General features: G+C 52.3%; 1 protein-coding gene across 1 annotated transcript in view; it reads right to left on the reverse strand.

Annotated features, from left to right (window-relative positions):
- CNNM4 (cyclin and CBS domain divalent metal cation transport mediator 4) overlaps positions 1-15,247 on the reverse strand; it is a 35,166-nt gene that overhangs the window by 4,428 nt on the left and 15,491 nt on the right. The window contains exons 2-6 of the mRNA XM_029073280.2: positions 8,319-8,462; positions 7,874-8,011; positions 4,261-4,430; positions 3,661-3,763; positions 2,153-2,215 (exon numbers count right to left, since the gene is read on the reverse strand). Of these exons, the coding sequence (XP_028929113.1) occupies positions 2,153-2,215; positions 3,661-3,763; positions 4,261-4,430; positions 7,874-8,011; positions 8,319-8,462 (618 nt within the window). The remainder of the gene's footprint in view (positions 1-2,152; positions 2,216-3,660; positions 3,764-4,260; positions 4,431-7,873; positions 8,012-8,318; positions 8,463-15,247) is intronic.

Consider the following 15,247-nt stretch of genomic DNA (forward strand, 5'->3'; position numbering starts at 1 on the left):
CAGAACTGGGTTCGGCGGGTGCTCACCACAGTGTTCAGCATCTCGTGGAAGCTCCCAACTATTAAACCGTCGACGAATATAGATTCCAGGGCCTAAGGTAGGGTCTCCTCAGGCCCCGGGTATTAATCTGCCTTTGGTCCTGACTGGCTTTCCCTACAGTAAGAATCATTATTGGAAAAAGGATAATAAGCATAGAGACAAGAGAGCAAAACAGTCAGACCCACAGCACAACTTCAAATGGGGAGCCAAGGATGGAAAGGGGCTAGAAATCAATTTTCGAAGGCTGAAAAAAGCGTATGGAGTCTACTAAGTGGAAAGCATGTGCGAAAGAGAAGCAATACCCTGGTGTTAGTACTGTTTACTTTTTCTCCCCAAGACAATTTCACGAATAATCGGGGAAAGCAGTCTGGACCATGCAACCGCCAGCACGACTGGCCGGGGACCCTTCCTCAGAAGTGTTGATCAACAGCCCTCGGTGAACCCGGAGAGACCAAGTGATCAGATCGGCCCAGGGCAGAGCCTGTTTTTCCAGCGGAAAATTCCTCTCGCGTCCCAAGTTGGCCCGGGACCAACCCAACTCTCGGCCGCAAGCCAATCCTTGTGGGGGAGAGCCCCAAGCAGAGCGATCTCCCCGAAGCCAGGAACCACCGGTCCTGCCCGCCAAGGCCACGGGATCGTCTGAGAGCATCTCGAGCGGTCCTGACCCCACCTATGTTTCCCTACTGCTCCCCTGTACAGTCTCACAATAGTAACTGGGGTTTTAGTTCAGTACTTACTACGTGCCAGGCACTGGACCGAGTGCTGGGGTAGAGACCAGATAATCCGGTTGGAAACGGCCTCTGTCCCACACAGGGCTCACTGCCTTAATTCCCATTTTACAGATGAGGGAACTGAGGCACAGAGAAGTGAAGTGACTCGCCCAAGGTCACAGCCAACAAGCGACAGAGCCGAGATTAGAACCCAGGTCCCTTCCTTTCACTGAGGAAAAAGAAAGCTGGATGGGGTTGCACCCTTAAGAAACACGAGGGTTTGAAATGGCCTGGGTCGTTCATTTTGGATCTGTCCTCCACAAATTCATCCACTGAATACCGCCCGGAGTGCTCAGTTTCAGGCGCAGTGATGGACTAGAGACGACTAACTTCTTGGGCGTTTTAACACTTCAGGAGAAAAGCAGAAAATCTAAAGCGACTGAGTCAAAGTAGAGAAAACGGCCAGGAGATTCATTCTAACAGGTGCAAGTTTGAGAGAGTATAGGAGGGAGAAACCATGGATTCAGGATGGAGGTTAAACACCTAAATGGGAGTTCAGCAGGGAATCAGAAACTGGAGCCAAGTAGAGAACAGCCTGTACTGCTGTGAGCCATACCAAAGCCACCTGGTCCCCAGTAGATCATAATAGGAGCATCTCATATTTGACAAAAGAACTGGGAGGGCCTGGCTGAGGGTTTTTTTTCGTTTGATGATATTGGTTAGGAGCTTATTATATGTCGAGCGCCGTTCTAAGTGCTGGGGTAGATATAAATCCATCGGGATGGACACAGTCCCTGTCCCACACAGGGCTCACAGTCTAAGTAGGAGGGAGAACAGGTATCGCATCCCCAGTTTACAGCTAGGGAAACTGAGGCACAGAAAAGTTAAGTGCCTTGCCCAAGGACACACAGCACATAGGCGGCAGAGCCAGGATTAGAATCCAGGTCCTCTGACTCACAGGCCCGTGCTCTTTCCACTAGGCCACGCCGCTTCCTATGCGGATCAAATTTAAGGGTTCTCGTTTCAAAAGGCAGGTGGAGAAATCGGAGAAGAGTAACCCCAAAATATTAATAAAGAGGGAAAAATAGTGTCTTTGAGGGAAGATGGAAGGAGCTGGGATTAATTACTTTAAAGGACAGAATACACATTAGGATTCAGCAGTCGGGGGGATTGTGGGGAGAACGTCTCCAGGCTGAGGGCGGGGGTACGGGGCGAGGCCAAATGGACATTTGGTCTCAGAAGCTGGGCATAACTAGTTCCGTCTTCATGGGGAATGGGCCTAGCTGGAGCCCACGACCTCGGCCCCCCCGTGCGGAAGAGGTTAACGTGATTGCCGGAAGCTGAGGTTAAGACCTGTGAGTGCGGGTGGCGAGTGCTTGTCCAGCCATGCACCGAGGCATTACCTGAGAGCCGAAAAAGCAGGGAATCTCGCTTGGCAGCCGGGCACCCCAGCTGAACAGGAGCCACTGGCAGAGAGAGGAGCAGGGTCAGTGAAGGTCAGAATCTACAGGTCCTGGGAAAGAGCCAGGAGAACGGGAGTAGGAGGGCGGAGATTTCGGTGCAACCAGCCCACGGCGGGGCAGGGAGAAAGAGCTGCGCAGACAGGAGTCGCTCGGAAACGGACAGAAGGGAAAGGCAGGAAGGCGGATCACCGTGTGTTCCAAGCTGAAGGCGGCCCGCTTCAAAACCTCTGCGGCCAGACCCTCCCCGTCTAGACCCTTCTCGACTTGAGGGTCAGGTGGGGAACATGAGGCAAGAGTGGGCAGGTCTCTGAATTACTCCCCGGGCCACCCTGGCTATCATCATCACCATCGTCTTGAGCATGAAACTGAGCCCGTACTTGGTAGCTTGTGGGCAGGGAATGTGTCTGTCTGTTGTTATATTGTACTCTCCCGGCACTCGGTACGGTGCTATGCACATAAGTGCTCAATAAATACGACTGGCTGAATGAATACGAACAGGATACGAGCGGCTTGGGCACATATATTGAAAGGAGACACGTCCACTGTCCTCAAGGAACTTACAATCTCTCGGGCCACGAGAGTCGGGCAAGGGGGAAGGAAAGCTCCAGGGAGGTCTCCAATTAGCGCCCGAGATTCGGTCCGAACTCAGGGCTGAGGCCCTCGGTTCCTCCTCCCGGCAAAGGAGGCCGCAGCTTGGGCAGTTACTGCAGGTCATCCTGTAAGCCAGAAGAGGGTACTGAGGGGCCAAAGCATACACGTAGGTAGCCTTTTTAGGTTCTCTGGTTGCCAGAATAGAACCCCTCTCTGGACCCAAGCCAAGATTCCAGCTCAGTATCAGTTTTTCGTGGCGTTAGCGAGGTCCAACCCGGCTCTTGGAAGGGCCAGGGAATCGAGAGAGACAGGGGTCATCGTGTTCTTTGACGCACGCATGTACAGTCCGTCTTGGCTGCTGGGCTTTGTATTTCCAACCACAGCACATGACCTCTGTGTCCAAAGGTTTTGATTATCACAGTTATTATTCTGATACTCGTTAAGCACTTACTGGGTGCCAAGGACTGCTCTGAGCACTGGGGTAGATAAAAGACAATCAGGTCAGACGCGATGTGCGTCCCACAAGGGGCTCGCAGCCCAGCGCCTGAACGGTAGGAGAGCAGGGGCCGTTGAGTTGTATCTCTGCTCCCTGACCATTGTTTGTCCCCAAGTTCAAGAGCAAACTGGAGCTGACTCGGGGACTGCTGACCTTATACCTTGTGAACTTGTTTCCCAATTCAGAATCACTTCTCTCCTCTCTCTAAACTCTTCCCTGTGTCCGTTTTTGTTGATTGACCCCAGCTTCCTCCCCTCCCGAGTCCCCATGACCCCCAAGGTCAATCCAACTGACGAAGCCCGCGGGCCCTTGACCGTGCCCTTTCCGGCCCGGTCGAGGACCCGCTCCGGACGCGTCTTACCTGAGGCGGGGGCCGGAGTGGTGAGGGCCATGGCCCCGTAATAGGAGAAGGCGCCTGTCTCAAACTTCATGTTCTCCTTCCCGGCTTCTACCTCCACCTTCCCCTGAAAGGGCAGGGACAAATCAGGAAGAGAGTCGGCCCAGGAAAGCAAGGAGCAGGGAGAAGCCCGACCGGGGGACCGGGGGCTTTTAGTCTAGTTGAAGTCGAGACGGAATGGGGAGGCCTGAGAAATGGGGCCTCTTAACACGAACGAAGGGTGACTGGCTGTGGGGTGGGGCTAAGTGAGGAGATCTTTCCCAGGCTTTCTGCCGGCAGAAGAGGCCAGGTTGGGGAGAAGCAGCGGCTGTGGGACATGTGAAGAAGAGCGGGAGCCTCCCGAGGCCTACCCATGCCCAGCCTACTATTAGCGGTGGCCAGGAACGGTAGGGAAAGGGAGCTGGAGAAGGGAGACGTGGGGAGAAGGGCAGAGGGAGACCAGGACAGGGGTGAGGTCGATCTAGGGGAGGGGGAAGAGGAGCCTCAGGTTACCGGGGCGGGGGGGTGGAGGGGGCCAGGCTAGGGAAGAGGAGGGGCTGGAGGGCAAACACGGGGGAAACTCACCTGCAATATTAGGATGAAATAGTCGGCCGGCTTGTTGCGGATGTAGAGGAAGTGGCGGGCACATCGCTTGTTGTCCTCGTCGAACTTGAGCTCCTGGATGACGTCTGGGTACTTGAGCAGACGGAGCAGGATCTTCTCAGATATCAGGGAGGGGCTGAACAGAGACACCTCTGTGGGAGAGGAAATGGAGAGACGGGTTCCAGAGGCTGGGGCTCTCCCTCCAGCTGGGCTTCGCCTGGGCCGGGGTGGGGGGCAGGGGATCGGAGCAGCATTTCCCCGGCTCTGCCGGCACGAGACCCCATTCCCAAGCTGCTCTGGCCACGGGGCCAGTTCCTTGCCTCACCGCTGACGGCAGTGATGACGAGAAGCGGTGCGGCCCCAGTGGATAGAGCAGAGGCCTGGAAGTCTGAACCCAGCTCTGCCATTTGTCCCCCTGGGCAAGTCACTTCACTTCTCCGTGCCTCAGTTACCACATCTGTAAAATGGGGATTAAGGCTATGAGCCCCTTTGAGAGACATGGACTGTGTCCAACCTGATTAACTTGTATCTACCCCAGTGCTTAGTACAGTGCCTGGCACATAGTAAACACTTAACAAATACCATTAAAAAAAAAATATACTGGCTCCAAACCACTCAGATCGAGGTGCTCTGAGAACCATCTTGGAAGAAGCAGAATCCGAGCACTGGAAGAGACCCTGAGAGATCCGGTCCAGCCCCCGCAACCGAGCACAGGAATATCTGAATTATCCAGACTGGAATCTTGTCTGTCCTAGAAAATCTCCCCGGATGGCGATTCCACAGCCACTCTTGCTGACCCGTACCAGTGTCCGTAAACCCTGAGAGCTGGGTTTTTCCAAAACCTTTCCTACCATAATTTATGCTCACTTCCCATCCTCCTGTTTACTCTCCAGCATCCTCTCCATCAGGCACCTCTTAGCCTAAACATCTCAATTCCTTTAACCTTTGTCCACAGATTAGATTTTCCATTCCCTCCTGAAATTGGAGAATAATGATTATAACAACTCTGAAATGTATGAAGTACTTACTACAACTAAGCAGCAGGGCAGACCCAAGCTAACTTGACCGCACACAGTCCCTGCCCCTCAATCTAAGAGGTAGAGACAGCAGGCATCTGATCCCCATTTTACAGGAGAGAAAACAGAGAAGCTGTGCGGCCTAATGGTAAGAGCAGGGGCCTGCGAGTCAGAGGACCTGGGTTTCTAATCCAGGTTCTGTCACTCACCAGCTGCGTGACCTTAGGCAAGTAATTTAACTTCTCTGTGCTTCAGTTTCGTCATCTATAAAATGGGAATTCCACACTTATTCTACCTCCCGCTGGGACAGGGACTATGTCCGACCCAATCATCTTGTATCTAACCCCAGTGCCTGGCACATAATACGTACTTCACAATTAATTTAGGCAAAGAGGGTAAATGAGTGGCAGGGCTGGGATCAGAACCCAGGTCTCCTCCCTCCGGTCCCAAACCTTTTCCACTAGAAATGAAGGTATTTGTTAGCACTTACTATGTGCAGAGCACGGTTCTAAGCGCCGGGGTAGCTACAGGGTGATCGGGTTGTCCCACGTGAGGCTCACAGTCTTAATCCCCATTTTACAGATGAGGTAACTGAAGCACAGAGAAGTCAAGTGACTTGCCCACAGTCACACAGCTGACAAGTGGCAGGGCCGGGGCTCGAGAGGTAGACCTTTTTCATTCACAATGTAAATTGGTAGAGCTTGGGGGTGAGAACACAGCCAAGCCAGACCTAGGAGGGGAGGGGAAGAGGTCCCTCACCTTTTGGGCTATTAGGCAACGCCACATGCAACAAAGCACGGTGGGAAGTCGGGGAGAAGCCAAGGTCAGAGGATGCAGAAATTTGTGAATGTAAGGAAGTGTACGAGAATGTGCATTCTGTATGACATGTCTATTTGAGAAGACATTGCGGGGGAAAAGAATCCCTGGAAATTCTTGAGTTTTGGGGAGGATTTTTTTTTTATAGTATTTGTTAAGTGTCAGGCACTATACTAAGCGCTGGGGTCGATACGGGCTAATCAGGTTGGACACAGTCCCCGGCCCACAGGGGGCTCACAGTCTTAATCCCCATGTTATAGACGAGGTGACAGAAGCGCAGAGAAGCCAAGTGACTTGCCCAAGTTCACATAGCAGACAGCGGGTGGAGCCAGGATTAGAACTCAGATCCTTCTGACTCCCAGGCCCGTGCTATATCCATTAGACCACACTGTTTCTCAATATAACAGTTGGAAGACTGTATATTCACTGTGGGCAGGGAACACGTCTACTAATTGTGTTGGATTGTACTCTCCCAAGTACTCAGTACAGTGCCCTGCACACAGTAAGAGCTCAATAAATATGACTGATTAATTGCTCCCTGCCTACATGGGGCTTACAACCTAGAGGAAGACCTAACAGTCTACTCTATTATTACTTTTGTATTGGTTAAGGGCTTACTGTGTTTCAAGTGCTTAGAGCAAAACTTGGCATCCAGTATGCACATAAGAAATGCCACAGTAAAATAAAATGAAATAAAATAAACACCGTTCTAAGTGCTGGGGAAGATACAAGTTAATCAAGTAGTAGGACACAGTCCCTGACCCACACGGGGCCAACGTTTTAAGTAGGAGGGAGAACAGGCAATGAATCCCCATTTTACAAAAGAGAAAACTAAAGTTCAGAGAAGTGAAGTGACCTGCCCAAGGTTACACATCAAGGCAAGTGGCAGGGTCGGGATTAGAACCAGCTTCTCCGATCCTCAGGTTCGTGGTCTTTCCATCTAGGCCACACTACTCCTCGCTTTCCCTCTAGTAACCGATTAAAGATTTTACTTAATCTTGTATCTCCTTAAATCTTTATGGTCTTAATCTTAAATCTACCTTTGCCCTTTGTCCCCAGGGAATGATTAAAAAATACCATACCATAATTACTCATTACCATAACTATCGTTTCCATCCACGGATCTATGCAAAACCTTCCCAAAGTCACTGATGTTTTCTACCTGCACAACCGCGGTAACAAATTCCACAGGCTTAAATAATAGAATACTCACGGTGGAATCCGTTCGGCACTTGTTACGTGCCAGGTTCTGTACGAAGCACTGGCCCTAAGCTGGACTGTAGACTCTAGACCGTTATGCTCTACAGTCTACCAACTCCGCTGCACTATACTCTCCCAAGTGTTTGGTACAATGCTCGGCACACAGAGAACGCTCAATAAAAATGATTGATTGACTGAGCTCGCCCACATGGCTGTGAATGATAGACTGATTGGACATAAGCAGCTCTTCGGACACGGTGCCTGCCTCATGTGAGACTCCCAGTTTAACGGGGAGAGAGAACCGCGTTTAATCCCCATTTTAGAGATGAGGAAACCGAGGCCCAGAGAAGTTAAGTGATTCAACCAAGACGACACAGCAGGCAAGGGGCAGGGCCGGGATTAGAACTCAGGTCCTCTGACTCCCAGGCCCCTGCTCTTTCCACCCTGCCACACGGTTTAGCAAATGAGCACCCTTCCCTCCTCCTCCCAACCTCCGGGGTCAGGCGCCTCCCCCATTCCTCCCCCCTCCCCGCCATCACCGCTCTCCCCCCCGGTGTTCTGACCTGTCGCCAGGAAGCGATGAGCAGCCAGCAGCAGCTGGGGCGAGATCTTCACTTTCAGCTCATTGTCGGGGTCCTTGAAGGCCGAGAAGTCCCGCTTGTTCTTCTGGTTGCAGACCCGTTTGCGGCTGCGATTGTCCGCTGCGGGGCGAGAGTTGGGGGCTCAGCCCGCCCTCGACCCCCCCGGCCCCTCGGGCTCCCCCTCCGCAGCCTAGAGACGGGAGACCCGGGGACAGCCCCACGCCTCCGGACGCCGGTTCGGTGCGTGGCGACCCTCTGGCCTCGGGTTAACGTTCCCTAGGCTGACCCCTCCCATGCGTTCTCTTGGCCTTGGCCCTCCCGACCTAGGGATTCCAGATTCCAAACCACAGGGCCGGGGGTGGGGAGGAGAACAGAGAGCAGGAGCCGCTCCAGAGGGGGCCTCCGAAGAGAAGGGGGTGAACCTCACTGTACATATCCGATTCATCCAAGATCTCGGATTTGATGATCTCCTCGATGACATCCTCCAGCGTCACCAGGCCCAGCACCTCGTAGAAAGGGTCGCCCTCGCCCTCGTTGTTCACCTTCTGCACGATCGCCAGGTGGGATTTGCCTGTCGAGCCAAACAGAGCGTCAAGGACAGACCCGGGGAGCGGAGCCTCAGAACGGGGACCCGCCAACCCTCCCCGGACTGCCCCCCCATCCCCGCCGTTCGGTGGGGGGGGGGGGGGCGTCTCCTCCACGTGGAGGGCCGCAGAGAACTCTTGCTATTGTGGGGGGCGGGGGTTGCCTACCCACTAGGAATTGGGGGAGCTAGTCTTGGGGTGACTAGCGGGGTTCCATTTTTTTTTTAAAGGCGGGGTGAAATCAGACAAACTTCAAAAACTTGTCAAGGAGAAACCTGACTTGAAACTTAGCTTCTTTTTAGAAAGGAAAATTCCTCTAAGCTGCTCCGATTCAGTAGAAGTGATAGTATTTATTAAGCACTACTCGGTGCAGAGCACTGTACTAAGCACTGGGAGAAAATATGCAAGCGGGAATTATTTATGTATATTAATGTCTGCCTCCCCCTCCATACTGTGAGCTCACTGGGGGCAGGGGACGTGGCTGTTGATTGCTGCTGTTGCATTATACTCTGCCAAGCAGTTGGTGCAGTGCTTTGCACAAAGTAAGCGCTCAATAAATACGACAACGAAATAAACACGATTGCCATTCCTCGTGGGGTTCACAGTCTAAAAGGAGGCAGGAAAAGGGCTAATTGAGTGCCTCAGAGCCCATGGTGAGGACTTTCTGTTCGACGAGGAGACGGATGGGCAACCACTGGAGGTTCTGAGTTATGGGGAGGGATGGATCAATCGACTGACTAGGCCACACTGCTTCCTCTGTAATAAACTGTTCAGAAATTGTTAGCAAACTGTTTTGCTGGCTGAGCCTGGCCCAGTCTCCACAGAGGCAGCAAGCAGAGAGGTGACAGAGAAACACGATCCAGGTTTTTGAGGCGTTAACCTCCAGTTTTTTTTTAAAAAATGAATCGGTATACAACTGGGTGAGATTTAAAGAATAAATCTTTACGGCTTATGAGGGGCCTGGGAAACCACTGCTGCCTGCTCGGATAAGCTCTCTCAGTGCGGTTCCTTAGTTCGAGGGCTGAGAAATGGTTGGTAAAAGTGCCGGGGCCGCTCAGGACGGGGGGGAGGAAGAGGGGGTGGGGAGGGCGGGGGCGGGGCCTGGGCTCCCCAGACCTTACACATCAGGCTCCCAGATGTCAATCTCTGGAGTTCCCCTAGCGTCATCGACCGAGAAGGAAGTGGCTCACGGGAGCTCTAGAGACCCGCCCTCAGCAGCCCTCTTTTTTTAAAAAAATGGTATTTGTTAAGTGCTTACTATGTGCCATACTACGCGAACATACCACGCACGGGGATAGACACGAGGAAATCAGGTTGGACACAGTCCACCTCCCACATGGGATTCACGCTCTCCCTATTTTACAGATGACGGAACTGAGGCACAGAGAGGTTAAGTGGCTTGCCCGAGATCACCCAGCAGACAAGTGGCAGAGCTGGGATTAGAACTCAGGTCCTTCTGACTCCCAGGCCCGTGCCCTATCCACTAAGCCACGCCGCTTCTCTAGAAGGACTCAGTAAGGACCCTGGTTCTAGAAAGGCTCAGTACTTGTTCTCACAAACGTCTGTTCTCACATGTGCTCTTACCTACATGACCTATCCTAGGTACGATCATGCATGTTTGTCCTCCATGGACCCGCCCAGCCCTCCCCCAACCCGGGAGATGGCCCAGGGCGCATTTCTCTCTGTTCTCAAAGCCATTAGTGAATTAGGCTAGGCTATAATTAGGCCATGTGGGGCCTATAATTAGGGAGGAGGGTAGACCCCCACATAAAGGGAGAAGGTTACAAGCGGAAGAGACGGTGAAAGGATGGAAAAGCGGAGTCGTGTGAAACTGCTCAGCCTCCTGGCTTTGGGGACCTGGGACTCTCCTGAACTCTTGTTCTCAGGCATGGATTTCCAGGCTTGATTCCTTGATCCCCAACCTGGGGAACCCGGAGCCCACCTTCCAGAAGACAGAGGGGCAAAGACCAGCCATGAGGAACACTCCAGCAGCTGCAGAATTGTGCAATCTGCTCACGTGCGGGAGCACAGGGAGAAACCAACAGAAAAAAGCAACGTGGCCTAGCGGACAGAGCCCGGGCCTGGGAGTCAGGGGACCTGGATTCTCATCCCAACTCCGCCGCTTGTCCGCTGTGTGCTGTGCGAGTCATTTAACTTCTCTGGCTCTCAGTTATCTCATCAGTAAAATGGGGATTAAGACTGTGAGCCCTATGTGGGACAGGGACTGCTTCCAACCTGATTATCTTGTACCTAGCTCAGCAACTCAATGCAGTGCCTAGCACACAGTAAGCCCTTAACAAATACTTTTTTTTTTTTTAAAAAAAAAGTATTTATTGGGGGCAAGGGGATTCCGGGACCTGCATGGTTCGGCAGCACACAGGCCACAAGCCCAGGCGAGACCCCGCCAGACCCCAGCCTGTTTTAGGAACCCTGCTGAGCTCCCGAATTTCTCTTCATCTGCTTGAAGCTTCTCCAAACCATGGGAGAGAGGAGGTCCAATGAGCCCCAGCCCAGTCAAACCCAGGCTTGACAGAGTCACCAGAATCTCGGGCGGTTTTGTGTAGGACATTACTACGAGCCCTGGGCCAGTCCCATGCCGGCAACTGCCGATCCATCGATCAGTGGTATTTGTTGAGCTCCTCCTGGAAGCAAACACTGTACTGAGCAGTGAGGAGAGTACAACAGAGGCAAGATGTGTGATCCCTGACCTCAAGGAGTTTAAAGTCGAATGGGGGAGACAGACAGAAACAGAAAGCACTGACAAATAGCAGGAGGAGGAGGAAAAACAAGGACACAGACAGAAAGCACTGACAAATATAGCAGGAGGAGGAGGAAAAACAAGGACACAGCGGGAAGCTGTTCAAATGTCCAAACTTAAGGACTAAATAATTGAATATCAGACTGTAAGCTCATTATGAGCAGGGAACCTGCTTGCTAATTTCTGCTGTATTGTCCTCTCCCAGGTGCTCTGCACATAGGAAACGCTCAATAAAGACCACTGATTGAAATATGCAGAATTACTAAAGTACTACGGATGGCCGTCGGGTTGATGCAAATAAGGTGCGGTGAATTAACTGGCGAAGGCTTCTTGGAAGAGGTGGGATTTTAGGAGGGCTTTGAAGATGGGGTGAACTGAGGTTTGGGGGATTGGGGGTAAGGGTTGCTTTCCAGGCTGGGAGAACAGGGTGAGTGAAAGATCAAAGAGGTGGGAGAGTTGAGAGTGAGATAGTGAGATGCTCATTGTGGGCAGGGTACCAATCTACTGACCATCTTATTGTATTCTCCCAAGCGATTAGTAGAGTGCTCTGCTAATGCCACTGATTGATTGATCGAGATGAGTTTGGAAGGAGCACAGAGAGTAAGCTGGGAGAAGTGGGTAAAGGGCTGATGTGCGAGATGGGGAGAGCTGGAAGCTAGTGGTCGGGAGTTTTTAGCTTGATGTGGTGGAGGAAATGAGTAGGCATTGGAGATTTGGGAAAACTGGCAAGAGGGGTGTCAAGCAGCTCATCACGGAGATGATTCGTGCAGCAGAACGCTACACAGACCACAGATGGAAAGATCAGCAAAGAGTCCGATTGCTCCATGACAAGAGCTTAGACCAGAGTGCACGGTTGGAGGAAGAACCGCAAAGATTTGGCATTTGAATAAATGTGAGAGTTGAAAGTCAGTGACGAGTCGAGGGTGGCCGCACGGCGTCGGGCTCCTGGGACAGGTCGGGTCACATGCCCTCGACCTGAGACGGAGGCTGGGCAGCAAGGTCCCCTCCTCAGAGAGGAGTCAACAAAATATTTCTGCCAAGAGCAAATGGTCTCGGGGCCTTCATGCACGGTATAGATTTTCTTCCTACCTAGTGACTCCTCCCTCCCCACCACCTAAACCACCTTACTGGCTCTCCTAAATCAGAATAAACACACAAGCTAAACGCTGAGCTGGGCCTCTCAGGTCAAAGCTCTCATTTCAGCTTTAATGACAGTAATTATGGCCCACGTGGCAGAAATGAGCTAATTCCACAAACCGAATCGGTTTGGTGCCCTCAGCCCTTCTGCCTCCTCCTTGGGGTCGCCACGCTTGGTTGAGTTCCCATGCGCACCCAGTTCCCCATCCCACTTTTGTGCTTGGATTCACTGCATTGTAAAGGTTTGTGTTCGTCAAGTGTGCCAGGCAGAGACACACACACACACACACACTCATACTCACAGGGAGAGTCCTGCAAATTTATGCTGTTTGGTAAGCGCTCACAGTGCCGGGCACTGTGCTAAACACCGGGACACAAGCTAATCAGGTTGGACACATTCCGTGTCCCACATGGGGCTCAGTTTTAATCCCCACTTTCCAGAGGAAGTAACCGAGGCACAGGGAAGTTAAGTGACTTGTCCAAGGTTGACTTGTCCAAGGTCACACGGTAGACAAGCGGTGGCGTGCGGATGAGAACCCAGGTCCTCGGACCCCAAGGCCCATGCTCTTTTCACTAGGCCATGCTGCTTCCCACTCACCTCGCCTCCAAAGATTTCAAAGCATTTTAAAGACAATCCCATATTCGTCGCTATTGGGTAGAGGGCCAGTGCTCCCCTTCGGTGAGAGTGACTAGTATAAGATCCCTGTGGGCACGGACTGTGCCCACCAACTCTACTATACTGTACTCTCCCAAGTGCTTAGAACAACGCTGTACATGTAGCAAGCGCTCCATAAAGACCAGTGATTGAATGATCGATTGGTAACGCTGGGAAACAGAACCAGGTAGATCCACTCATATTGAGCTGGAATTTCTTCCCCTGCTCCTCCTTGCAGAATCCTAGTACTTCTTCCAAGCTCCATATTTTCAAGAGGAGAAAAGCAGCTTCCAGGAGACCCGGCAAGTGGGGAAGGGGAAGAAAAGGAGAAAAACAGATACTGTTCACAACCGCCACGCCTCCTCGGACCTTTTTCAAGGATGCCGTTCGCTTGTTCAGTCTCCCCACCTTTTGCCCTTTGTCCCGCAGCACAGGACAGGGACCTGCCCACTTCTCTAACCATCTGAAAGGCAGAGGCTTTAAAGGCCCAGGAGAGACAGAAGGACAGAGAGGAGGCAAGAAAACACACTGGCATGCCCCCCTTCCTGGATGGACTTGGGAGACCCGCCAAGCAGCAGAATTAAGAGAGGCCCAGGGCAGAGGGACCCCGATTCCCTCTATCTTCGTCCCCTCCCCTGGCTCCTTTCAGCTCAAGAAGCTCTTGGAAAGCCCTGCCCTGCTTTATTCCCCTACTGTACCCCCATTCCTAGCTTGCGCCTTAATTTCCTTTCCAGAAAATGCCCTACATTCTCTCGAAGGTCAGAGAGGAAATCTGGGGGTGCTGGGTCTCACTGCCCCTTGAATGTCCTTTCCATCACAGCTGCTGGGTTTTTCTCCTCCATTACACCCACCCTGCCTGACCCTCCACCAATCCCCGTGAGGGGCTTCTCTCGCTGGGCCGACACCGACTGTGTCAGTCCTGGAGAAAGGGAAGCTAAGGTATGAATTAACTCCACATCTCAAGGAAGGGGTCTCCCGGTCTTCAATCAATCAATCATATTCATCACTGAGTGCTCACTATGTACAGAGCACTGTATTAAGTGTTCGGGAGAGTACAATATAACAGAGTTGGTAGACAAGTTCCCTGCCCACAATGAGCTTTCGTCACTGACTTGTGACCAGCGTGTTTCGGCTGAATCCAACCCTCCTGGGTTCTATTCGTGGCTCTGCCATATCATCCACCATATTACGGGGTCCATTCATTCGGTCGTATTTATTGAGCGCTTACTGTGTAAAGAGCATTATATTAAGCTCTTGGGAGTCACATTCCCTGCCCACAACGAGTTTACAGACCAGAGGGGGAATCCTGAGCAATCCCAGCCCTCCTGGAGACCTACACCCCTGGAATCTTTGGGACAACAATCCCTGCCCCCTCCTCAAGATTCTTTGGTTCCAGGTATGATGGGAAAACCCAACAAAGAGAATCAGTCTATCGATCAGTGCTGTTTATTTATTCATGGTATTTGTTCAGTGCTTACTATGTGCCGGGCACTCTATTAAGCACTGGATAGATACAAGATAATCGGGTTGGACGCAGTCCACGTCCCACCTGGGGCTGACAGTCTTACTTCCCATTTTACAGAGGAGGTAACTGAGGCACAGAGAAGTTAGGTGACTTGCCCAAGGTCACACAGCAACAGACAAGTGGCGGAGCGGGAATTAGAACCCAGGTCTCTCTCACTCCCGGGCCCGTGCTCTTTCCATTAGTCCACACTGCTTCTCCGTTGAGGGCTGACCGTGTGCGCCGTGCTAAACGCGTGAGTGAGGACGCTACAACAGAGTCGGTAGACATGTTCTCTGCCCACAAGGAACTTGAGAGTCTAGGCAAGAAGCGGTGATTTCTATTGTTGTGCCAAGCACTACGTGCCAACCCCTGTATCGAGCGGTAGGGCAGATGAACAAGATGATTAGATCACAGCCGGCCTTGACAGTTGAGTAGGTGAAGGTTCCAGGAAGAGAGCACGACAGTTTACGTAATCTTGCTGAGCGGTGCTGAATTCTGGGGGAGCGGTGTGGCCCAGTGGAAAGAGCACTGGCCCGGGAGTCAGAGGCCTGGGTTCTAATCCCGGCTCCACCTCTTGCCTGCTGGGTGACCTCGGGCGAGTCACTTCACTTCTCTGGGCCTCAGTTCCCTCGTCTGCACAAGGGGGATTCCTGTTCTCTCTCCCATTTCGACTGTGAGCCCCAGGTGGGACCTGAGTATCTTCTATCTGATCCAGCAC

This window comes from Ornithorhynchus anatinus, chromosome 10 (genome assembly GCF_004115215.2).
Source record: "Ornithorhynchus anatinus isolate Pmale09 chromosome 10, mOrnAna1.pri.v4, whole genome shotgun sequence".
NCBI lineage: Eukaryota > Metazoa > Chordata > Mammalia > Monotremata > Ornithorhynchidae > Ornithorhynchus > Ornithorhynchus anatinus.